Below are 13,118 nucleotides of genomic sequence, written 5' to 3'. Positions count from 1 at the left end.
GCCTCTCCCGTTGCGGAGCACAGGCTCCGGACGCGCAGGCCCAGCGGCCACGGCTCACGGGCCCAGCCGCTCCGCGGCACGTGGGATCCTCCCGGACCGGGGCGCGAACCCGGTTCCCCTGCATCGGCAGGCGGACGCGCAACCACCGCGCCACCAGGGAAGCCCTCCCCTCTTATTTTTATTTTACATTAAGAAGCTGTCCATTGTAGTTAAATCAATATTTAAAAAATATAAAGGGATTAACTTTTATGCCCGGACCTCTGTGACTTTTAGTCACCTACAGTGATTAACACCGTAAGTGATGTTTGCTTTCCACTAACTCTTTTGTCCTGCAGTATATGGCCTTATATGGCCTTTCCTAATGTTGGTAGGAAGGGAAATGAGGTGTGCATTTTATTTTGGCACTTAATGTTTTAACAGTGGCAAAGGGAACTAAGCTAAAATGTTTATAGATTTTATAGGATTTTTTTTTTTTTTTTTTTTTTTTTTTTTTTTACCTACAAGTCTCATGCCAACTTTGAGAGGCTGTGGTTCAATTAGTGTTAGAAAATCCAAGCTTCAACTCTCTTGGGTAAGAGTGGCTTTGGGGATTAAGGAGTGTGAAAACTCATTTCTCTACATTTCTTTCCTCTTCCCAAAATGATTTGGGGGCTGGAGGAGTAGGGTAATGTTACACAAATCTGGTTTATATAAGTTCAATAGAACAGAATATTAATATAGTTAAACTTAAGCTCTGAAATAATGGGGCCAAGTGTATATTTGGTTCTCAATTTGAGAGTCTAGATTTCCTGACTTCTTAGATCAGCCTTGGTATAGATGTGGAATTAGGGTGAAGTCATTTAACTCTGCCTGAGAATAAAGAATGTTGAGAAATGGGTTTTGCAAAAATGAGCTGCTGACAACCCTGCTGTTCTATTTTGTCCCCTTTTTGTTGGTTCTTGTATTTTCCTTTTCTTTGAGATGGCAGTCGTTTTAACCCAATAACCTTGCTATAAAACCTGCGCAGGTACATGAGCAGTTTCAAGTTTTATTTGAATCACTTAAATATACTGAGGAACTAACTCTGCTTTCAGTTATACATATGTTTATAGCTTTGAGGCTCACAGATCTATTGTTTAGATTTTTTTCCCTCCCTTTTGATTATAAAATGAATAGAAATTTCCTGCATTCTGTTGGGATTCTTTTTCAAATAGTATACAGTGCATTCACTGTGCTATGAGTAACTCCTGAAGCTGGAGATCGGTCCTAAAGAAAGGACTTTAATTACAACTTTGGTTCTTCATCATACCCTCGTTGCCACACCAGCAGGTGCAGAATTGAAGGTTCAAATCCAATTCTGCCATTTAAAAGGGGACCTCACAAATCTGGTTTATTATTGTTATAAAATTATTGTATGCAGGCAGCCTGTGGCATTTGTTTAAAAAAACTGTAAAGAAAAAAGGCAAATTAGCATTAAACTTTGAAATGAATGATTTGTGGTGCCTTTGACCGTGGATATGATGCTTTGGGAGGTCAGCTTGTTGACGCCGTTGTAAGATTTTAAAAGGATTATCCCGTGAAAGAGATAGGGAATAGTGTTTCTCAGGAGGTGTACACAAAAAATATTAAACTTGCACATTCCCAATCTCACCTTAATTTTTTTCAAGTATAAGTAACAGTGTCAATATTTAAGATACCCAGCCACAGGACTTCCCTGGAGGTCCAGTGGTTGAGACTCAGTGCCTTCACTGCCGTGGACCCGGGTGCAGTCCCTGGTCGGGGAACTAAGATCCCACAAGCTGCACGGTGTGGCAAAAAACAAACAAAAAAAGAAACAGAACAAAAAAAAAGATATCCAGCCACAGTAGGATGAAGAAATTTATGTAAAACTAATCTGCCAAATAAAGACCAATTTAATGTCATTCTACTTTGAAGCAGAAATGGACTTAAGAGAAAGTAAGTGCATTTAAGGATGTTGCTTCTAGGTGAAACTAACTAGTTCGTGTGTTCGGTGTAGGATGAGCTCCCTCATGTTGAGGCTCCTTTAAGTGCCATGTCTTAGAGGATGAATGGGTACATACACCATAAGGACTTGATTTCAATTAGCGCCCACACCCCCTCCCAAGAAGTGAGTTTCCACAGTCACTGTCCTTGTCTCTTTAAAATGAGATAGATTGCTCCTCAGAAGAAAGCTGAGTTTTGTTTAAACAAGGTAACATTGAGGATACCTGTACTCCCAAGCTTTACATGAGACTACCATTTTATTATTTTGTTTTTTAAGCTAGGGCTTTTTTAAGAGTTGTTGGAATGTCAGGATCAACAAGTTAGATCTTGGTCTCAGGATGCTGGTAAATCTCCAGGTTAATTCTCCCCCCTTACCACAGTTTCATTCCCTTGACTGACTATAATATATGCTGGAGTAACTCTGTTTTACCTAATAGATTTACATGCTGTTGTTAGCATGTTTAAAAAAAGCATTAAACACGTATGACTGAAAAGAAAATACGTCCTCTCCAGCAGTATCTACTCTTTTCCCTCTCCCAGAATGTATTTTTGCTTTTACCATAATTTTTATTTTAAGGGGGGAAATGAGTAGATATGAGAGTCCAATAAATTCATACTAAAAGTTCATACTGAGCTAAAATATAATTATACCTTGACTACAAAATTTTAAGGTTATTTTTATTTACAAGTTTTGAAAAATGTACATTTTTTTTACATGGGTTACTTGTGCAAAGTTAAATTCAGAAGAGTGATGATAAATGCACAAAAGGTGACAATGGAACATCAGACAAAACATTTACAAGCTTTGTCCCACACTGCTACTTAAAGGTACTGTCAATCTAAAAGTATAAATATCCAAAGAAAGATTGCAAACATTGACTGTAAGTTTCTTATAATACTGAAAGGGAAGAAGAAACTAAAGCATGCAGCATTAACAGAGGATTTGAGTGGAAAATAGTTAACCACAGACATGTTCCCTTCCTTGGGTTAATTAAAACTCTAAAAAAACAATGGAGGATTATAAATTTGTTTATCTAGGGTAGCACTGCTCCTTTAAAAGGATTAAATGATCTCCAACCTTCCCTAGCTTAAAAACTAATGATTGTTTCCATTCCTCTGCTCCCACACCTCTTTAAAAAGTGAAAATCTAGAAGACTTCAGTATTCCGAATCTTAGCTTGGGTGTGTCCATTGAACACCTTGCAAGGAGAGGAAGTGTCAGTTACCATGATTGCTGCACTCCTTTGGCTGAGCCCTTTAACGTTCTCCTTCCTACCAGTAAAAAACACAATTCATGTTAGTTAGGTATTAGTATCATAGCCTTTTTAGCTTCCATTGCTCTTTCAAAATGGATGTTTAGGGCTTCCCTGGTGGCGCAGTGGTTGAGAGTCCGCCTGCCGATGCAGGGGACACGCGTTCGTGCCCCGGTCCGGGAAGATCCCGGAAGATCCCACATGCCGCGGAGCGGCTGGGCCCCGTGAGCCGTGGCCGCTGAGCCTGCGCGTCCGGAGCCTGTGCTCCGCAACGGGAGAGGCCACAACAGTGAGAGGCCCGTGTACCACAAAAAAAAAAAAAAAAAAAAAAAGGATGTTTATATGGATTTGTTTCCCTGTTTTCTATAGGCCATATTCCAAAAATTCACTTCTAAATCTAAATCCAACACAAGCGAAGGACCAGCCAGGGTGAAACGCCTCAGTAATCATTCATTCTGTTAAAAATAACATTCTGGTCATCAAGCTATGCATAAGCACCACCTGTAAAACAATTCATTTTAAAAGCTTAGTGTAAAGTACAGTAACACAATACTGCCATAAAACTGGAAATGAGATACAACAGAAGAGGAATTAATTAAGCATTAGTGACTTTTTGCACGTAACCCAGGTACAGTACATTTGATCTCATAGAGGGTGTTTTCTGATGTTTAAGGAGAGGGTAGAAGGGGTAGGAAAAGCCTGGCAAGGGAAGATGGAAACAGCACAACAGCTATTTTGCTTTTAATAAAGTAAATGTAACGACATGAATAGGAAGGTGACAAACACATCAATATATATTTTTCTTATGACCAGCTGCTGCTTTTCCTGCACCCGGGTCAACAGTCACGCCAGCTCTGTTCTACTATCGCAGAAACACGTTTTTCATACTCCCGCTTGTTCTCCTGGTACAGCTGAGCAGCCTGGCTGTTTGCTGGACTATTGGGATTGGGTTCATCCAAAAGAGACTATAGAGACAATTTGTAAAAAGTCAGTTCCTCAATGTATATATATATATATATATATATATATATATATATATATATATATGGTTGGCCAAAAACTTTGTTCAGGTTTTTCGTACCATCTTATGCAAAACCTGAACGAACTTTCTGGCCAACCCAATATGTATATTCAACACACTCGAATTGTCCTAGGTAGCAGCTAAATTTGCTCTCTTAGCATAATAATCTACAGTTACATTAATCTGCTAGTAGCTAGGCAAACATATACGTTTTCTGGTGGGTTAAGTCTTACCTACTTTTTACTTATGACTTTCAAAAACAATTGCTAATATAAACATATCAAAGGCCATAGTCACATTAAGGAAAATTCACCTGTATGGATGTTAAAATGGAAGACACGTCATATGTTGGACTCCAGCGGTTCTGAAGTATGTCCAGACATATACTACCATCTGCATAGACTAAGAGCATAGAAGTAGGTTATGTTAAACATAACAAAACCATTAAGGTTTTAATATCATAGTCAAGACAAATACAGTCAAGAATACTTTGCTTTTGAGGTTTAAAAAAGATTACTAAGCTGCTTCTTAGTTACCTTCCTAAAAGAAGTGTCATAATCACTACTAGTGAAACAGGATGATCAGAGAATGTCAAACATAATCAGTATAAAACTGGAAGATACTTAATGCTTGTTATTCTGAAAAGACTGCCCTGTTATCCAAGAAACCATGCCCAATTTTTAAGAGGGTTCCTCATCATCGATAGACTTACGGGAAATTCACTCCACTAAATTTTTAAACTTTATCTGCCATCTGAAATAACCAAGATAGCTCAGAGTTCACAAGGTTTCATTTTGATATGAAGATAAAAATATCTGATGCCCTGGAAAATACATTATTAACCTGAATAAAAGGCAACTTGTTCTAGGCTTACTACTAGGAAAAAAAAAAAATAAAAGAGCAAAATAGTAAGTTAGAATCACCTGTGGCACTTTTCCAATACACCGGATACCTGGACTCAACCACAGAATCTGATATTCAGTAGGTCTGGGGTGGGGCCGGGACATCCATGGCTTTTAAATGTCCCGCGCTAATGCTGATCTGCATCCAAAGCTGAAAACTATTGCTCTAAATGCTAGTGAAAATAATCACAACACAAAACTACCCCAATCTGGCCTTACATTAAAAGGAAACCTCAAGAACATCCTTATTTTTGTTTAGTAAGTAAATGATAAAATCATCAAAACCAGGAGGCTCTCAGATTCCAAGCAAAGGCAATGTCCCTTCACTGCTTCAGTTCTAGGACCACAGACCAAGACAGCAACAGACCACCATGAACAAGTTCAGCTTTCAGGAAACGGCAAGATGCCTAGACAAATACTCAGGTGCTACAGACGAATAGGAAATGTGGAATACCTCCCAAATAAACAGTGTAGTAGTTTAAAATACTGTATTAAAAGTGATACTTGCCATTTGGATGAAACATCTTAGAGACAAATCTAACCGTAGGTGGCTTATTCGGATATTCTTCAGTGAATTCTATTGTAAGCTTAAAGGTTCCTGTAATTAGAAAAGAAAGGGTTAAGAAAACCTATTTATCACTTTGTTCGCTAGTACTTTGTTTTTACTACATGACTTTTTTTTTCAAGTATTATATGAAATAACTCAAAGATACAGAGTAGAGAGGAAAGAGACCAGGTAAGAGATAGGGCTCCAGGGATTGCCCTAAAAATGGACAGACACTGTAAGAACCATCACTCAAAGGTGATTTGTTTTTTGTTTTTCCATTATTCTCCCCCAAACTTAAACACAGCCATCTTAAACTCAAAATTAGTGCCTGTAGGATAACTTTAGCCACTGTACATTTTGAAGACATCCTTAAAATGACAAGCAACTAAGCAGCTAGAGCCAAAACGTGGCCTTCCTCCTTGAGAAGACTGAAAGACCTTAATAAAGGCCAATTTTAATCAGCTGTCATCTTAAATGGTGATTTTTTTAATGCACTAGAAAGAATGAGAGCACAAAGTTCAAAAACCAAAGCTAGAAATACAAATCAATAATCAAATTATTTTTAAAATAGCAGGAAATAAGAAAAGTGTTCACTGGCTCCTCTTCATGTAATAGCAGCTCTATAATGAAAACATAATTGAATGTAAGCCAGAAAAAACTTCACAGTCCCTCTTTAAAACCCTTAAGTATGACACAAGCTACTTCACTATAAAACCAACTCAATTATTCACACTAATGGTAGGAATGAATGGCAGAAATAATTTTAAAACCATATTAGATTGCATTCACATCTCCAGTAAATTTCTTTCTAATGATGTTTGTTTACGCTACTATTGAAACAAATTTTTCTGGAATATGTGTCAACTAAGGTAGCAGGAGGCCCTAAAGCATACTAAGTTACAGACTTATTTATAAGAAATGGACAAACTGGATCTCATTCAAGAATTGTTGGGGACTTCCCTGGCGGTCAAGTGTTTAGGACTCTGCGCTTCTACCGCAGGGGACACTGGTTCGATCCCTGGCCGGGTAACTAAGATCCCGCATGCCCCACAGCGCGCCCCCGCCCCCCACCAAAAAAGAATTGTTGGGCTTCCCTGGTGGCACAGTGGTTGAGAGTCCGCCTGCCGATGCAGGGGACACGGGTTCGTGCCCCGGTCCGGGAAGATCCCGCGTGCCGCGGAGCGGCTGGGCCCGTGAGCCATGGCCGCTGAGCCTGCGCGTCCGGAGCCTGTGCTCCGCAACGGGAGAGGCCACAACAGTGAGAGGCCCGCGTACCGCCCAAAAAATAAAAATAAAAAAGTGAGAGAGTTGTTGGATGTTGTGCTTTGGGGAGATTATTTTCTTCAAAATGTTATTTTTAATTGTGTTTAATAAATTCAAGAAAACAATTGGGCAATTGTTTTTTCCTGACTGAAATTTCTTCAAGTAATCTTAAGGAATCAGTTATTATCTAAGGTGATGCACGTTCCACTATATTACTGTGGTCCATTTAATAAGTTACTTATTCTAATACAATAGACCACACTTCAGATAGAGTATAATTTGTTACTGGTTCCTTCGAGTTAGCAATTTATTTATTTCCTCCTTGCTTCCATTCCTCCTTTCCACTTAAGAAAAAAAAAACTATAATCATTTTACTGCTAGTTGTTACATGTAACAATACCAAAAAGTGTGTTTCCTACCAGCAAGCTCATAGGAAACAATTTGCTAACAAAGTTGCTCTGGGTATGAACATGTGTCCCAAAGTTTCAGAATAATTTAAAATGCAACATGTCAGACTTCCCTGGTGGTGCAGTGGTTGAGAATCCGCCTGCCAATGCAGGGGACACGGGTTCGAGCCCTGGTCTGGGAAGATCCCACATGCCGCGGAGCGACTAAGCCCGTGCGCCACAACTACCGAGCCTGCGCTCTATAGCCTGCGAGCCAGCCCGCGTGCCACAACTACTGAAGCCCACGCGCCTAGAGCCCGTGCTCTGCAACAAGAGAAGCCACCGCCATGAGAAGCCCCCGCTCGCCGCAACTAGAGAAAGCCCGTGTGCAGCAACAAAAACCCAACGCAGCCAAATATAAATAAATAAAATTTTAAAAATGCAACATACGGAGACATATTATATTCCCCAACTATTGTTACTCCCTAAACTTGAAAGTCAGATCTGAAGTTACTATGTATTATAACTAAGGACAAAAAGCAAAATATTTTGGAATGGATAAACATGCTATAGTCCATCAGAACACACTTCACCTTTATCACCACCTGGTCATAACTCTTCCTATTTTTGAGGAAGAAAGCATAGTTCTTTCTTTTCAGTTCTATTGATATTATAATACGCAAGAAAAAGTGGGAATGAGTGTTAGTTCAAAACTCTGAGCTTCCTTATGTATCTCAAGTATAAACACATTTGGCTCAGTGTTGATACCCGCTTAAATTATAGCTTAGAGATTTATCATCAAGAAATTGCTCTAAAAAAACTGCTTTAAAATTGGGCCGATTTAATAGCATGCAGAGCTCCCAGGTACTCTGAATTAAAACCATCATTAAATATGATACCTAAAGGTGGTAAAGTCACACAGAAGGCAGGCGTAAGTGGAAACAGTGGAGTGCAGTGGGGCAGAGCAGAAGCTTTGCAGTCAGACAGATCTGGGTTCAAATCCTTGCCTTGCTACTTGCTAGTTATGAAACCTTCGGGGAAACTGCTCAACTTGACTAAACCTCAAGTTCCTCATCTGTAAAACAGGGTTAATAATAGTACCTGCTACATAACATTGTTGTGAGGTTTAAATGAGGGAAAGATGCACAGTGACACAAAATAAGTGCTTCATAAATATTTTAGTTACAATAATTCTACAGTTTCATATCTCTAGACCCAGCTGAAGGGGGCAAAAACCAAAATCCAAACTTCACTATCAGTAAGAAAAATACAATTAATGAATTCAATCTTAAATAGTACTCTCTTTCTGACCTACATCAATCACAGTGAAAGCAAGTTGAGTACATACGCTGGTGGCTCACAAAACCCTTGACTTGAGCTTTCTGCCTAATGCTTGCCTAAAAGTCCAACAAGGTGGTTACCTAGCTACCAAAGAAGTTAATCAAGTCTTTAAGAACAGCTCATTTAATATCTTGAGAAGTGAAACCAAGATAATTTATATTCAACGCGAATGTAAATTAGGACGTACCTAAATCTTCCTCAAAGCACACATTTAAAGGGATATTTCATACTTTTAGCCACCTTAAACAATGAGAACCTCTTTAGTACAACTCTCAATCCAACTTCTGAGATCCAAGACAAATGTTAAGGAAATTTAAAATCTGAGAATTAACACTACGCATTCGAGACTAGAGCTTGTCCTCTGAATATTTAGAAGGCTAGGCTTTAAAATAATTGGAAACTTAAGCCTCACCATTGTTGTACACAATCTGTACTAATATTTTATCTTCCTGAGGCGGTCACAACATTTTAAGGAAAGTATAAATTCATCCATCTATGTATAGGGACCAGGAAAATTATATAAATGAGTTAGATGGCTGGTGTACGGCAATAGGGAGTGATATGGTTAAAGTAGAGAGGGTATGTTCTGCCTAAAGACAGTCACAAATTCAATTTTTTGAAAATACATTACTGGCCAAAGAAAGCACCTCTGTAGGTGTTTTCTGCCATTTAGCCACCAGTTTGTGACCCCTGAGGAGAAAGCAAGGTACATGTACTTAAAAAAATTTTTTTTGATGACTGAAGAAAGTCTGATTTTTAAGATAATACCCGAATACTCTTCATCATAGGATTTATTTACCTTAAGAACACCCCTAGTGGACTTTGATTCATTTTTTTTAAAAAAAGACACCAAATTCTTAAGAATACATCTATTATGAAAATCAAGTACTAGTATCTTACTGTGTCTATTAACAATTTTCAGATGATGTGTTGGAGAATACATTGTTCCTTAACCTTCGTATTCAGCATACATACCAAGATATTTTATGAGGAAGTATTTCCCCCCAATGTTTTGTTTGGTAGTGTAAGCTCTTGGGAACATAGTCCTCTTACCTTCAAGTGTGTAAAGTTAAATAAAAATACCTTTAAGAGTTCCTTTTCTTAAAATTTCATCTCTTTAACTAGGGCCTGGCTGTTCCAGAAACCTCCACTACAAATGATTTACAAGGAAGCAGCAAACGTAGTTTTGGAGCTGTTGATTTATAAAATACATTGGCAACAGCAAAATCAACTATGCCACTTGTCCCTAATTGGGCCTTTCCAGTAAATTCCCTAACTGTAAATAACAGGTATTTTTAAATGGTCAAAAAATTTCTTGTAACCTTGGTCACTGTTCTAGACACCTGAGAAAGCATCCATGGATAGCAGACTGCTCAAAAGAATGAATTAGAAAAGGGTACTGTCATTTAGCCTGAGTAATTCCTTTCAGCAATGTCTGGGTGGAGATACACATCATCAAAAAAAGAGCCAGTAATGTCAAGGGGGAAGGTCCAGGTAGATAATGGATTCCACAAGTACCTTTTCAACTCATACCACTTAAAACGAGAGAAGCACCCTTGAAATATTTAAGTTGCCAACCCCAGCAAAGTGGTGTACTATTAATAAAGCTGTGCCCAGCGTAAAGCAGTCTGAGTAAAATCAGGAGTTAAAAAGAAGCCAATGAAAACAAAGCCTGCTGGAGCTAAAGCAAATACACAGCTAATCTGCACATAAAACTTAAGTATGAAGAACTAGCACCAATCTAGTAGAGGAAAATTAAGCTTAGCTAGCTCTTGCTACAGATCAGGATCAGTTCAAATGATTTACTGCACCAAAGTATCAATAGTATGGCTTGAGGATCACACTCCCCTGCTGTCATTTCTTTTTATTGCAGCTCTGAAGAGCAGTGATATCTACCCAGTGAGTGGGTGAAGGTAGAGAGGAAACTACAAGTATTTAGGCTACTGTCTACAGTCTTCTAGGGAAATGTGAGTGTTTGAGACAAATCACAGAATTGGTTAATACTGACCTACCTCACAATATCTTGTGGTTGGTAGCATCAAAAAGCAAACTGACTTGGCAACATAAGTTTGTACTCAGTAGTTCGCAGAAATGTTTTTGTTCCCGCCTTCAAACTGAGTTATGTGCATATGTGTGTGCATATGTGTACAATGTCTCTCAAATGCTATGCGACCAAAGGAAGGTAAGTCATTGAGAAAAAAATAACAGAAAGATCCTTTTCTTTTAAAAAATACCTCAAAATATTAAAGATGTCGATTAGTAGTTCAAATACTTTTAATCAACTTTTTAAATGTATTAAGCTTTCAAAAACAATTAACTACATACACACAAACACACACACACACACACACACACACACACACACACACACAACTGAGTGCACTAAAACTAGATCAATGTTATTTTCCTGGTTGTGCATAGTCATTCAAGATGACTTGTTACCAAAGGGGTGGGGGAGCAGGTGAAGGGTATACAAGGTCTCTCTGTAGTATTATTTATTACAACTGCACATGAACCTATAATTATCTCAAAATAGGAAGCTTTAAAAAAATCCTTAAAAAGCAACTAACGTGGGTTTTTTGTTTGTTTTTTTTTTTTTTTGCGGTACACGGGGCTCTCACCGTTGTGGCCTCTCCCGTGGCGGAGCACAGGCTCCGGACGCGCAGGCTCAGCGGCCATGGCTCACGGGCCCAGCCGCTCCGCGGCATGTGGGATCCTCCCGGACCGGGGCACGAACCCGTGTCCCCTGCATCGGCAGGCGGACTCTCAACCATTGCGCCATGAGGGAAGCCTAACGTGTGTTTTTAAAGGTCAAACCTAAACCCGTTAAAAATCATGTACCTATAAGTACATGTAGTACCTTGAAGTAGGTTGGACACTGGTCAAGACAGTACATTAAGGCTCCCCTCAACTGTGAAACTGCTTTGAGATTACTGACCATCAAGTCTTGATAAAAGCACATACGGAAAACTCATTTAAAAATTAGAAACATTATGCTCAAACTGGCTATTAAAGGTGCCATTAAAGACCATCTTAAAGCAGTGAGGCTGACAGGCACTCAATGCCAGACTGTAGAAACCAGACAGACAATTGTGTGCAAGGGATTCTTGCATCCATTCAACATCCAACAAACACACATTAAGCACATGCTGAACACAGTTCCCGCCCTTGTGAAGAATTCTGAATCAAATGGTCCCTGGGGTCTCTGAGCCTATCAGCAAGTGGCTGGGTTGACACTTACTCAGTATCCTGATGGGGGGCTGAATTTAGCAGGATCACAGCCCAAACCTCACATACCCTTAGCATCAGTGGTATGATGCTCCTTTTACTGCCTTACCCAGATTTTTTTTTAAGAAGCAATAAAAAAGGTGCAGTTCTAGTCAAGCGGACAATAGCCAGAACAACCTGCCACAGATTGGATTCCACTCAAGCCTTTAGTAGGCAGAGGATAGGGAGAAGCGGGTTCCTAAGTAGGAGGCACTTCCAGGATGACTGGGAACCCTTTCCCCCGGATGATCAGGCTCCTGAAAGGTGGGTAAAGAAACTCTCTTACCATCCTCAAACGGGGTCCCTTCAGGCCTGCAACACAGAGAAAAACCAATCAGTTCCCGCTTCGGGGGCTCCCCTCTCCCCGATTCATCCGAGGAGATGGCTATTACGAGCCCTGCTCGCTCCACCGCTGGTAAACCACCGCTTCCCGGGTCGCAAAAACACTACCAACAGAGGTCTGGGGCTCAGAAACCCCGGGCAGGCCGCCGCGCCGAAGCGCCACCACTCCCCGCCCCGCCCCCCTTAGAACCCCAAATGGTTCCCCTTGCAGCGGGAACCGAGCTAATCGAGGCACAGGCTCCGGGGAGGCGCCTAGGCCCAGCCAGCCCCAAACACTCTCCCTCTGCCCCCGCCTCCGCACCGGGCCGGTCCCGGAGGGCACACGCGTCCCTAGCCCTCGCCACCACCCGGAACGCAGACTCACCCAAAAATGACCGCGTTCCAAACCATGATGTTGTTCTCGGATGGAGCCCCGCTGACTCCGGCTGGAGGATCCTCCTGCAACCTTCAAGGAAACAGACAGGGGGCCCGCGATTCGGCACCCGCTCGCGCCGCCGGCTGCCCCGCCGCCCGCCCGGCCCTCCGCCGGCCCCGCCCTGCGCCCCGGCCGCAGCCCCCGGACCCCGGCGTCCCGGGCGGTTACCTCTTGAAGTCCCTCATGAGGCGCCGCCGAGCCGGGGTGGACATGTCTCTAGCGGGGTCAGGGGTGGGGCATACACCGAGCTCTCGCGTCCCCGAGGGCGGTAAGGCGGCCGAGGAGGCTGGGGCAGCTGAAGTAACCGAGGGGGATGCTCCCAGAGGTACTGCACTGCCTCTCCGAAGTCGAGGGTCTGTCTGGCGCCGGCTGAGCACCACCCCTGAGTAGACGGGGGCT

The 13,118-nt window shown here is 41.2% G+C and overlaps 1 protein-coding gene across 1 annotated transcript; it reads right to left on the bottom strand.

The window, feature by feature from the left end:
* Positions 1–2,649: 2,649 nt before the first annotated feature.
* On the bottom strand, positions 2,650–13,118 carry UBE2A (ubiquitin conjugating enzyme E2 A). Its single transcript, XM_024128099.3, has 6 exons — positions 12,888–13,118; positions 12,669–12,749; positions 12,249–12,274; positions 5,667–5,756; positions 4,570–4,658; positions 2,650–4,200 (listed from the first exon to the last, which is right to left on the bottom strand). Exons 1-6 carry the CDS (start codon positions 12,929–12,931, stop codon positions 4,072–4,074), a joined length of 459 nt encoding a protein of 152 aa, XP_023983867.1. The 5' UTR covers positions 12,932–13,118; the 3' UTR covers positions 2,650–4,071.

Source organism: Physeter macrocephalus, chromosome 21, assembly GCF_002837175.3.
Source record: "Physeter macrocephalus isolate SW-GA chromosome 21, ASM283717v5, whole genome shotgun sequence".
In the NCBI taxonomy this organism is placed as follows: Eukaryota; Metazoa; Chordata; class Mammalia; order Artiodactyla; family Physeteridae; genus Physeter; species Physeter macrocephalus.
Note: the sequence above shows the minus strand (reverse complement) of the source record. Positions and strands in the feature narration are given on the sequence as shown.

Bases quoted from the DNA above. Each gene is read 5' to 3' on its own strand.
- UBE2A (XM_024128099.3), bottom strand. From the start codon at position 12,931: ATGTCCACCCCGGCTCGGCGGCGCCTCATGAGGGACTTCAAGAG. The intron at 12,750-12,887 runs GTAACCGCCCGG...GTTTCCTTGAAG, and splicing joins CTCATGAGGGACTTCAAGAG to GTTGCAGGAGGATCCTCCAG. The intron at 12,275-12,668 runs GTGAGTCTGCGT...TCTGTGTTGCAG, and splicing joins TGGAACGCGGTCATTTTTGG to GCCTGAAGGGACCCCGTTTG.